This window comes from Bison bison, unplaced genomic scaffold (assembly GCF_000754665.1).
Source record: "Bison bison bison isolate TAMUID 2011002044 unplaced genomic scaffold, Bison_UMD1.0 scf7180017864029, whole genome shotgun sequence".
Classification (NCBI taxonomy): Eukaryota; Metazoa; Chordata; class Mammalia; order Artiodactyla; family Bovidae; genus Bison; species Bison bison.
Window position 1 is genome coordinate 4,752,074 of NW_011494601.1, and position 11,704 is coordinate 4,763,777.

At 45.4% G+C, this 11,704-nt stretch overlaps 1 protein-coding gene and 1 long non-coding RNA gene across 8 annotated transcripts in view; one reads left to right on the top strand and one right to left on the bottom strand.

The window, feature by feature from the left end:
* Window positions 1-11,704, top strand: part of KCNMA1 (potassium large conductance calcium-activated channel, subfamily M, alpha member 1) — a 772,904-nt gene that overhangs the window by 518,175 nt on the left and 243,025 nt on the right. For all 7 annotated transcript variants that reach the window (XM_010834186.1, XM_010834188.1, XM_010834189.1 and 4 more), the window contains exons 7-9: window positions 1,020-1,095; window positions 4,397-4,567; window positions 6,152-6,243. In XM_010834186.1, the coding sequence (XP_010832488.1) occupies window positions 1,020-1,095; window positions 4,397-4,567; window positions 6,152-6,243 (339 nt within the window). The remainder of the gene's footprint in view (window positions 1-1,019; window positions 1,096-4,396; window positions 4,568-6,151; window positions 6,244-11,704) is intronic.
* Window positions 1,107-11,704, bottom strand: part of LOC104984461 — a 38,227-nt gene continuing 27,629 nt past the window's right edge. Inside the window, exons 2-3 of the long non-coding RNA XR_824752.1 lie at window positions 1,312-1,445; window positions 1,107-1,188 (exon numbers count right to left, since the gene is read on the bottom strand). This is a non-coding gene — a long non-coding RNA (uncharacterized LOC104984461). The remainder of the gene's footprint in view (window positions 1,189-1,311; window positions 1,446-11,704) is intronic.

An 11,704-nucleotide genomic window follows, 5' to 3' on the forward strand; every position in this document is an offset into this window, starting at 1 on the left:
TCTTGTCAGACAAACCCAGAATATGGGACTTTCTGGATAACAGCAGGCTTGGCTGCATAGAAAATAAAATAATCACAGAAAGACATAATAAAAAGGGTGTGTGTGTGTGTGTGTGTGTGTAGGGGGGGCGGGTAGGCGGGGCATGTTATATACAGATTAAAGGAGAATAAAGCACAGAATGGAAAATACATAGCCTATGGGCCAATCAACCCACTGCCTGTCTTTGTAAATAAAGTTTTATTGGAACACAGCCACAACTAATTCCTTTACAGGTCTCCTGTGTATAGTTGCAACAGAGACTTTATGTCCCAGCAAAGCCTGGATATTTACTATCTGTCCCTTTGTTAGAAAAGTTTCCTGACTCCTAGATTAAAGCCACGTAATAATCAAATGCAGCACATTATTATCTCTATTACTTCTTTAGGGTGAAAACATGAGAGCATCAATAAGCCTAATTTTGGAGCAACTGCAGAAATCTAGCTTGGGAGTGAATATTAGATGACATTACTGAATCTGTGTTAATTTCCTTAGGTAGGACAGTTGGACTATGATCGTTTTACATGGCGTCCTTCTTAGGTGTTGAGTGCTGAAGTTTATAAGGTTGTGTTGTGATGTCTACAACGTGCTTGTAAATGGTTTCAGCCAGAAAAAAAAGAGAGGGAGAAAATGTACAGATAAAGCCAATGTGGCAAAATGTTAGGTGAAGGGCATCCCAGTGTTTGTCTTTCACTATTTCTGTAGACATAAAAATGTTCAAAGTAAAAAGTAATAAAAAAAATTTTAAACAACCAGAGGGGTTTATTTAGGGACCACTCTCAGCAGCTCAGATTTCATCTTCCTACAGGCTCCAGCCTGAACTACATTTGCCGCCTTTCAGATCCTTCCCTTATGACGGGGAGGAACACTGGGGGCTTGGGGATGGGCTGCCTCCTCCTTAAAGGGGCGCTGTTGTCCTGGAAGCCACTCCCAACAGGGTCTTCTGTAACTTGGAGATCTTGCTTTTTGTCTCTTTTGCACAGTAATTCCATCAAGCTGGTGAATCTGCTCTCCATTTTTATCAGCACGTGGCTCACAGCAGCCGGGTTCATCCATTTGGTAAGTATCCTTGAAGATGCTTCAGTTCTGACTTTTCTGGAAGAAGACCCTCTCAGAGTCATTTTATTACCTGGGAGACAAACTTCAGCCCTGCTGGAGAATGCAGAAAAAGGAAAAACAACTGCACAAGTTGTCTAGGTTGCCAACCCTTTTAACCTAAACTAATTCCAAATGGTGAGTCATGTTCACACTCTAAACCTGTGTTTTTCAGCTCACCTGTATAGCTGGGGCAGGGGCTTCCGTAGATTTTTTTTTCTGTCTGCAATAACCCCAGCAAACCACAAGATGGCAGTGCTTCCTAAGCAATCACTGGAAAAGGTTGGCGACCAGGTTGGAAGTCTGATCCCCATCTGTTGAAGAGAAGTGAAAGTTCCTCAGTTGTGTCCGACTCTTTGCGACCTCATGGACCATACAGTCCATGGAATTCTCCAGCCCAGAATACTGGAGTGGGAAGCATTGTTACCTACCTCCCATTGGGATTTTTGTGATTAGCATTCAAAGGAAAACTTCTGAGCTATAACTCAGTTACTGGATCTGATGGTTCCCCACCCATTCCCTTCTCCAGGGGATCTTCCCAACCCAGGGATTGAACCCTGGTCTTCCGCATTGCAGGTGGATTCTTTACCAGCTGAGCCACACATCTCTTAGTAAGTAACAAATAACAGATTCCTCAGTTTCTCTTCACTTTCCCTTTATAAGGGCTTCCTTCGTGGCTCAGCTGATAAAGAATCTGCCTGCAGTGTGGGAGACTTGGGTTCTATCTCTGGGTTGGGAAGATCCCCTGGAGAAGGGAATGGCTTCCCACTCCAGTATTCTGGCCTGGAGAATTGCATGGACTGTGTAGTCCATGGGGTCACAAAGAGTCAAATGAGTGACTTTCACTCACCCCCTTACAAAAAGGCCTCTTTGATTCTTTTGCTTGATTACCTGTCAAGTTATTTTGCATCTCAAAAATGTTAATTCTTTTAAATTAACAACTCACTGAAAGCCTTATATTATGAAGTCAAGCTGTACTCACATTCCCAAGGCAGATTTCTGTCTGCTTTTAGAGAGTATAGCTATTTTGAGAAGTGTGCTTCATACAAACACAAATTGTTACACCTGGAAGGAGCATCATCTAACAGAAGTTTGAGTAAAGTTGCCCTTCCCTCGCTGAGCTTCAGTCTGCTTAATGGATGGAAGGAAGCATTGTTACCTACCTCCCATTGGGGTTTTTGTGATTGGCATTCAAAGGAAAACTGAGCTGTCACTCAGTTACTGGATCTGATGGTTCCCCACCCATTCCCACCCTTTTATGCTGATGGGATTCTTGGATGAAATCACCCTTAGATAATCACTCTAACTCTGCCAAGTGTCAAAAAGCACAGATATGGAGGGTTAGTTGGTTGTTTTCAGTCAGCAGTGACCTCACCTTACTGGTGTGTGAAGTGCTGGGTTAGACAAAAAGTTCATTTCATAACATTTTATGGAAAGACCTGAATGAACTTTTGGGCCAACCCAGTACATTCTGCTTCACCAGGAAACCTCCACGAGAAAGGGCACATGGAGGACAGGCACTGATGTGTGCCAGGCCTTGGAAGCTTTCTGCAGAGGCAGGCTGGCGGCCTGGAGGGAGGCTTGGGGCCGGCCATCCACAGGGACCATTCTGGCAGGTCACACGCATTGGCCTTTGGGTGTATGGTAGGGCTGGGCCCCTCTCTGCAAAATCTCTCCTACCTGCCTCACATTTGCTGGCAGGTCATAGGTGATGGGAGGACAGGAAGTGTTTTGTGAGTCTAAAGCAGAGATGGGCAACAGCAAGTGAAGGTGAAAGAGGGGAGTGAAAAAGCTGGCTTAAAACTCAACATTCAAAAAGCTAAGATCATGGCATCCGGTCCCATCACTTCATGCAAATAGATGGGGAAACAATGGAAACAGTGACAGACTTTATTTTCTTGGGCTCCAAAATCACTGCAGATGGTTACTGCAGCCATGAAATTAAAAGAAGCTTGCTCCTTGGAAGAAAAGCTCGACAGCATATTAAAAAGCAGAGACATTACTTTGCTTACAAAGGTCCATACAGTCAAAGCTATGGTTTTTTCAGTAGTCATGTATTGATGTGAAAGCCATAAAGAAGGCTGAATGCCGAAGAATTGATGCTTTTGAGCCGTGGTGTTTGAGAAGATTCTTGAGAGTCCCTTGGACTACAAGAAGATCAAACCGGTCAATCCTAAAGGAAATCAACCCTGAATATTCATTGGAAGGACTGATGCTGAGGCTGAAGCTCCAGTACTTTGGCCACCTGATGCAAAGAGCTGCTTCATTGTAAAAGACCCAGATGCTGGGAAAGATTGAAGGCAGGAGAAGAAGGGGACAACAGAAGATGGATGATTGGATGGCATCACCGACTCAATGGACATGAGTTTGAGCAAGCTCCAGGAGATGGTGAAAGACAGGGAAACCTGGCGTGCTGCAGTCCATGGGTTTGCAAAGAGTCAGACACGACTGAGCGACTGAACAAAAAGAAGTCAGGGGCAGAAGCCTTCCACACCCATTGCCTCTGAGAGATTTCCTGCTACACCTGCAGAGATGAGTTGTCCCCACAAAAAGCAGAAACCCTATGGGCTGCAAAGCCAAAAATATTGACCGTCTGGCCCTGCACAGACTAAGCTTGCTGGTCCTTGGTCTACAGAGTATAGGGTTCGGGATAGTTCTTCTGAGCTCACATTTTGTGCTCTCGGGGGAGGCTACTGCAGTTTGTAGGGCAGAGTGGTCCCTGATCTTCTGCAAAGCAGGGAGAGCCTAGTCAGACTCTGAGAGATGCTGTTCAGGGTTTGGGTGCATAATCTGAAGGAGCAGGGTCCCCCAGGCATCTCCTTGGTCAAAAGGATGAAAGGAGGAGGCTTTCTGTGGGAGGGTCCAGGATTTCTTTGGGATTGAGCAAACTTTAGACCAGGGCAGGGCTCTCTAGCTCTTTCCTGGAAAAGAATGCTGTAACACATGACCAGAGGCAGTGCCCTAAAATTCTGCTGGCCTCAGGTCTTTAACAACGAGACGAAAATGGACTCTGGATACGTACGTCAGTTTGTTCCTTCTCTGCCCCCATCAGCCTGGTGGGTATGTGGGTGTGCCTTTCACTCCACTTCTTCCACTACCTGTTCAGAGGCTGTGAGCCCAACTTACAGAGTTCCCCTTGGGGCAGCAAACTCCTGTGACTGAAGATGCAGAACATCCAGAAGTAGCCTAGATGCTGGAGTTGTGGTGTTTCTGGTTTATTATGCCTATAATGTTTTCCTTTCTCTCCCTTGTCTCCTTGATTTAGGTGGAGAATTCAGGGGACCCATGGGAAAATTTCCAAAACAACCAGGCTCTTACCTACTGGGAATGTGTCTATCTGCTCATGGTGACCATGTCCACTGTTGGTTACGGGGATGTTTATGCAAAAACCACGCTCGGGCGTCTCTTCATGGTCTTCTTCATCCTCGGGGGACTGGTAAAAATGCTTTCTTACGATGTTGATTTTGTGATCATTGGTATTTTCTATTATCCATTTTCTGCAGGCTGTGTATTTGAGCCTGTGTTTCTGCATTAGAAGCAACTGACTGCCTTAGTGTTACAGTCCAGTTAAGGCAATCCCAAATGCCATGGTGCCTTTTCTGCCTATTTCTTTTGTGTACTGAGTTTGTTTCCCTGAGACCCAGGCACAGTGTCCTTGTGAGGGACGGCCATTTAGCCCAGAGCAAACCTCATTGTCTTAAGAAAGGGATGCTCACTTATCAAGTGAGAGGGTCTGTGCCTCATAATGTAATTCAGCCTCTGATATTCTGCAAGGACAGGGCTATCACCTGACCTGGTAGATAATGTTGATACTCTGTAGACAATCTGCGGTTTCAAGAGCTCCCCACCCCCATCCCGGTCCTCCCCAAACTTCCAACAAACACTGTGGCTGGGCCCTTGCCCTAAAGAGGAGGGTCCCCACCCCAGAGGACAGAGAGCCCACTAGTCCCCAGATGGACATCACCATGTGAGCTGAGTGTGGTTTTGTAAACAGACCACAACTCCCTTACACATTGACCCGGGTGGGTGTTTCTGCCCTCACTCTGTAAGTCAGAAAGTTGCACTGTTTGCTTTTCTGGCCTATGCAGATCACCTCGGTGGGTTACCATGTACTTTTCAAGGGGGATTTCTGGCCACTCATCGGCGGTGACTGCATTTTGTCTTTCAGAGTAGCCCATTCGATGTTTAGATTTTTGCTGTGTGTAAGGTAAACCTAAACTCACACACAGCTTTCATATATATACACCACACATGCATTTATCTCATGCATACACACTCTGTTTTGTATGCATATGGCGTATACATTTGAGAAATGTATGTAAATGTATGTGTGATGTGTATGTGCTCAGCGTTCCTATGGTACCCGTGAGGTCCCTGCAGATCACACGACCGCGTTATCCAGCCACAAGCACAATGTTTGTTGGACAAAACATGGCAGATTTGTGTTTCTCCTCACTATTCTTTCCTCCCATGTGATTTCCTAAATTTACCTTGTGTGCTTTTTAGTGATTCTTTTTTTAATGGAAAAGTTCGTATATTTTTAAATCTTCTCTTGGTGTTTATTGTCTTTAATCACTCATAAAGGCATGGATTCTCATTTGAATTTTAATTAGAAAGAAAGGTTTTCTCTTAAAATTGTGTGTAAGTTTATGAATGATTGATTGTGTGTGTGTGTGTGTGTGTGTGTTATTTCTCTAGCATGCCTCCCCTTATTTCTCTTCAGGAAGTAGAGCTAATGTCTATTTATTCCTGTCTCCTTTACATTTTTCTTAACTGATTTTTTTTGTTTTTTTTTTTAGTTGTCTAGGTTGGTTAATGTTTGTTTTTTGTCCTATGTAACTTCAGAAGCTTGCTCTTTTTTTTTTAAATCCAATCCAGCCCATGAATACGTTACCTTTGCAGTTCTAGTCCTTTTGTGTTTTCAGATCTTAGTATTTCCCCCCTCCCCCTTCTGAAAAGGTCACCCCCTTTCTTTGGCCTGTCTTTTTAGTCTCTCTTCTGTCTCCTATCTTCTCCTCAGGCCATGTTTGCCAGCTACGTCCCTGAAATCATAGAGTTAATAGGAAACCGCAAGAAATACGGGGGCTCCTATAGTGCGGTTAGTGGAAGAAAGTAAGTATGCCAAGAGGTTTTGCTGCCTCCACTGCGGTAGAATCCTCTCTGCATGCCATTTTTTTTTTTGGCTCTTGTTTCTTTGTTTCATGCATGTAGGCAATGTTTGCCCGCTACGTGCCCGAAATTGCTGCTCTCATCCTGAATCGGAATAAATTCGGCGGGACATTTAACAAACATGGAGGCAGAAAGTAAGTCAGTTGTATCAGAAGAGATGTGGTTGAGTGACTTTCAGAGCCCCTATGGCAATGACACCTGAATCCTGCCCCCCTTACACCCCACCTGAAGGGCCACATTCTGTGTGGGGAGTGATGTCAGAATGACCCCTCCAAGTTATCACAAGGACCAACTACTGAGACCTGTTCCCATCCACAACTCTCTTCCCCACCCACTTTCCAAGAGACATAATAGGTTTGTCCTGGAAGGAGTCCATGTGTTACTGAACTCTTATTTTCTATTCTGATCCCTAATGTGTAAGCCCAGTTTATTCATTCTTTATATTAATTAGGTGATTGATTACATTCTGGTCCCTAAGACTAAAGAGGTGCCATCTTATGGGGTTTTTGTGCAGCCAAACCATGGCTCATACTCCAGCAGGGAAGTCCCAAGGAGGGCAAGATCAAGATCACATTGGCACGCTGGTCACCAGGAGACCGGGTCTCTTTAGCCAGGAGGCACCAAGCTTGTCCTCAAAGGGACTCATTACTCAGTTGAAATTCCTTCTGGACAAGAAAGATGTTTCTAGTATATCAGGGCACTGTGCGGGCTCCTGATGCATCTTTTGTTTGGCTTTCCATACATGAATGCTTTCTTCTCGGGGACTGTTTTGATTTGTGCTCACATCACTTTGTCGATATCACAGTCAGTGTGTGGCAGTGTTGTCAGCTGGAAGTTTTACTCCTAAGCAGATGTAAGGCCTTGACTGCTCTGTCTCGAAGGAGAAGATTGGAGGGAGGCAGGGTGGAAGCATCCATTCTGTACTGTTTTTCTTTCAAAGCTTTTTCTGAGCATTGACTTTGGTTTGCTTTTGAGTTTTGGTTTTCATTTTATCTTCCATAGAGTAAGATATACACATCTTTATGTACAGCTCAAGGATTTTGTACCTCTGTACACACCCAGTAACTACCGCCCAGACCAAGATACAGAATAATTTTATCACTTTGCCCCTTCCCCAGTCATGGAAGTTCCTATTATGGAATTAGGGGTTTTTTTTTGTTTTGTTCTTATCCCATACATTTAAAAAATTTCACTCAGGCATGTCTGACTTAGCTACTCCATGGACTGGAGCCCACCAGGCTCCTCTGTCCATAGAATTCTCTAGACAAGAATACTGGAGTGGGTTGCCATTCCCTTCTCCAGGGGGTCTTCCTAACCCAGGCATCAAACCCAGGTTTCCTGCAATGCAGACAGATTCTTTACCATCTGAGCCACAGCTTTTGATTAAATTTAAATACATATTTGTTAATTTTTACGGTGTTGTGTTGGTTTCTGCTATACAATAACACAATCAGCCATGATTATGCATTTTCAAATGAACTCTTCAATAGCCTATTTGCTCTTTAAGAGAAAAACGAAAGCAGTAGCATCGCGTTTCCATCCACCACCTCCTTCTTGCCTGACAGTCACATTGGAAGGAGCCCACCTCTTCTCCCATCAGTGATCCCACTGCATCCTGAGCTCAGGTGTACAGTCCTCTGTTTAGAAAATGAGGAGGTGGGAAAAGGACTCATTTTCTTGAACTACCCACAGGACACCCGTTTCCTTTCCAAGGCACGGAGGACAGAGGAGGCCAGTTGGCATCTTTTCCGGGGAGGCAGCCATTCTCCCACCTCCCCTCTGATGGAGCCCTCCTCCTCCTATTATCGTAACAGCCCTGGATGAGATGAGAACCAAGCTGTTCCGATTTCTGGGCCATTGGTTAGATCCAAAAGGCCAAATAAGTCCAGAGATTTCCACTGGTCATTTATTCCATGCCAAGAGGAAAACAGCCTCGCGGTTCGTTTTGCCTTGAAGGTGCGGACAGGTCACCATAAAGCAGAAGGTGCTCGGGGCATGCAGGCTGCCTTTCTGGCCTCCCCAGGCCACTGTCTCAGCCAGCCTTCCCCTTCCCTCACCGCCCCTGAAGATGTCAATAAAGTCAGTTGCCCTGATGTCTGTGTTGAAAACATTTCCCGACTCTCACTCAGGTACATTTTTTTTTCCCCTCCGAAATAGCTGCCATAGTCCAGTGTGGGTGGGCCTGCTGGCGGGGGGCTTTTGCTGATGGGTGACCCAGATGAGGCCCTGAGACCCTCGTCGCTCACCCACTCCAGTCCCATCCGGTTGCCCCTTGGCCTTGGCACCTCTGCTCAAACCCCCGCGTCGAAGGCTTCAGATCACAGACTTCCCGCAGCTTTTGTTCTGGCTCCATCTCTATCATCTTTTATCGCTACTTTTACCCTGGTTTTTTCTCTCTTCTCTTCTCCCTTTATGAAAATGCACGCTTCGCCTTTAATGTTCCTCTGGGTCTCTGAGGTCCCCCGACCCCGCGGACAGAAAATAGGTTCTGTCATCAGCACTGGGACTGTTCGCTTTACTTTATGCATTGTTTCCTGGTTCAAAAGCTAATTACTAAGTAGTTTAAAGAAGCCCTTTGGTCACTTAGATCTTTCATCAGAAAATGTAAGCTTGGGAAAGGAACGGTAATAAAGGGCCATTAGCACCCTTTGTTTGATGTTGTTTTTCTAGTCAGTAGAACAAGATTGATGAAATGTTATGTTTGGCCAAAATTTGAGTTTTCATTTGGAATTCAGTGTTGAGAGAATGGGCTGTCAGAATCAATAAGTTTTCCTTCGCTTGGGATATGGGCATGTGGTAGTAATTAGCAATATAAGGTCTTTAGTTGAGCAACCAAGCATGGATTCTGGCAGCAAACATAATGAGAAACTACAGTTGTTCTATTTCTAACGTCAAAAAGTTTCCAGATAAAATTAAATGCGTTTGCAAAAGAAAAGCAGCTAAACTTTGTTGAAAGATAGAACTCATACTTAAAATAGTGTGCTTCGCCCTGTGTTTCTGTGTGTGCATAAATATATGCGGTGTACCCACGGACATATGTCCATGGGTTCTCCCTAAGATTTCATCAGACGGATGCCCAGAAAGTAACTTAAATGTATACATAGTTAAGGGATTTGTTTACATGTGCACATTTTACTCAGAATATAACTTCTCTAACAATGCATTAACTTGTCAGAGAACTCAAAGTAACGCGTGATCCAAAGCCATGGAGACACATGCATTGGAAATTCAAAGATTATTTAAAGTCAAAAAAATTTGGGTAGAGAACCATGGTGTTTTGTTCACACAACACCCAATTTCAGGGTTTTGGAGAATATGAACATTTCAGTGGCACCTCATTTTCAGTTCTAATCTATGTTGGCATAATAGATACAGTTCATGCAGTGTCCCCAGAACATCCTCACCAGCAACACAGCATCCAGGGCTCACGGTCGCTCACGCTCACATTCTTATCAACATCCCTGGCCTGACCTCCTACAGGACACCCAGAGCCAATAGTAGAGATAGGGGGGTGTGTGTGTGTGAGTGAGTGTGAGTGTGTGTGTGAGAAAGAGAGTCATTCTCTAGTTTATCCATTATGATGTAGTCCCTAAGATAGGGACTTGGTCAATAACCAAAGGTCTAACCAGTATCTTGTCAGGCAGTCTCTCGAGTTGAGGTCTTGGGAACAATTAGTCTCTTTGGGCTGAGACCTTAGATCTTATTCAGAAAAGTAGCCCTCTTGTAGCCCAGCCTGCCTCGAGGCCACTGTCTCCACTTCTTTCCCTTCCTGTAAGTTCAAAGCCTCTCAGAGGTGGTAGAGTGGATGGGTGAGGCTCCCATGGCCTTTGGGATCCCAGCTTGCTCTTCTTCCTCCCACAGCTCATGCTGTTTTCCCCAGAGGTTTCCTCTCTGCTTGTGACTCAACCCGCTGCTGGTTAGTTTATGAGAACTGACAAGATCATGGTCTGAGGTCACATGGCCAAGGGCCATGGAAAATAATCAGCCAGAGAGAAGAATCCATCTGCGGTAACCCCCTTGTCAGAGACAGCTGGACTGGGGAGCCATCCAGGCATTGAACTTCCCATGATAGGGCTCCTGGGGCCTGAAACCGAAGCAGCCCCGGCCCAAGTGGTTAGGAGATGGGAGGCTAGATGGGTTTGGATTGTTCTACTGATTCCTGGTAGCTAAAGACTCGGAGGACATAGAGAGAAGGATGGATAGTTGAGGACAAGGAATATGGAAAGGGGGCCAAGAACTGAATGTAACTTACTGGGAGGAAGATCCTTGGCTGGGTGAGGAGTCAGTGTCCCCTTCTAGCTGGGGAATAGGTGTCACAGATGAACCTGGTTCTAACTCCTGTTCATGAAATCTGTCTGTGAAACAGAAATGTACAATAGATTCTCTTAGACCTCCGTATATAGGTGGAGGAGTGCCAGATACTTCTGGAAACGAGAGCATGAATCAATAGAACCCAAGTCTTGTGATAGGCTTCTGTGGCAATGGTAATATCTATAGGTGCTTCCGTCCTTCTGCATCCCCACGGCAGCCGTGTGAGGAAGGTATCACTGTCATCTCCAAGTGACTCGCCTGACATCACAACCCTAGTAAAGGGTTAGTCTGGGACCTGAACCCAGGCGCAGTCTGCTCCACTGGGCCATGCTGCTTCTCTAGATCGCCTCTTGAGACTCCTTTCTGCTCTAAACTCAGTGATCCCATCACTGTAACTTTTCTTCCACTTCTACCCACAGTGGGGCCAGAACACTGCATATAAGATGATGAGGAAGGTAAAGGCCTGAGCATCATTTTGGGCCCTTTTCCCCTTCTACTCACCTAGTGCCTCTAAGGAGCCTGGCCCTAGGGTCAAGGACAAAAAGGTGGAGAGGGGACAGAACCATTTCTTCCTGGTTTTTCTCATTTGGTTAGATTGGAAAAGTGTTTACCTCTTGAACATGTCTAACAGTGAGGGGCTCTTAAGGATGGACAGAAAGATCATTGGCCAAAATGAGATTTGTGGGTTTCTACCTGTTCTCCGCTTCCTGGTTCCGTCCTTCTTGCGGAGATCATTTCCTAGGGGGCCAGCTGTGGTGGGATTGTCGTGATCTGCCAGACTTGGACTCTCTCCTGAGCACAGCCTACCTGATTGTCATCTGAAGAGGAGCATTCTTTGCCCTGGCAAACATATCTACCTGTGCCTTTCATTTCCCCAGCTGGTCTGCACACTCAGGGTACTTCTGTAATTGTGGTTTCTTAACTGTCAGTGAGAACTAGAATAGCAGTTGCCCATCTTGGAAAATCCTGGGTGGGTTCCCTGGGTTTATTTCGTAGCTTTGAGTGAAAATCTCGACCCTCAGGAGGCAGTGTCCTTCTGGAAGGAGTTTGGGGGCTCTACCTTCAAACCTAGGTGTGGCCTCAGGGTTGCAAG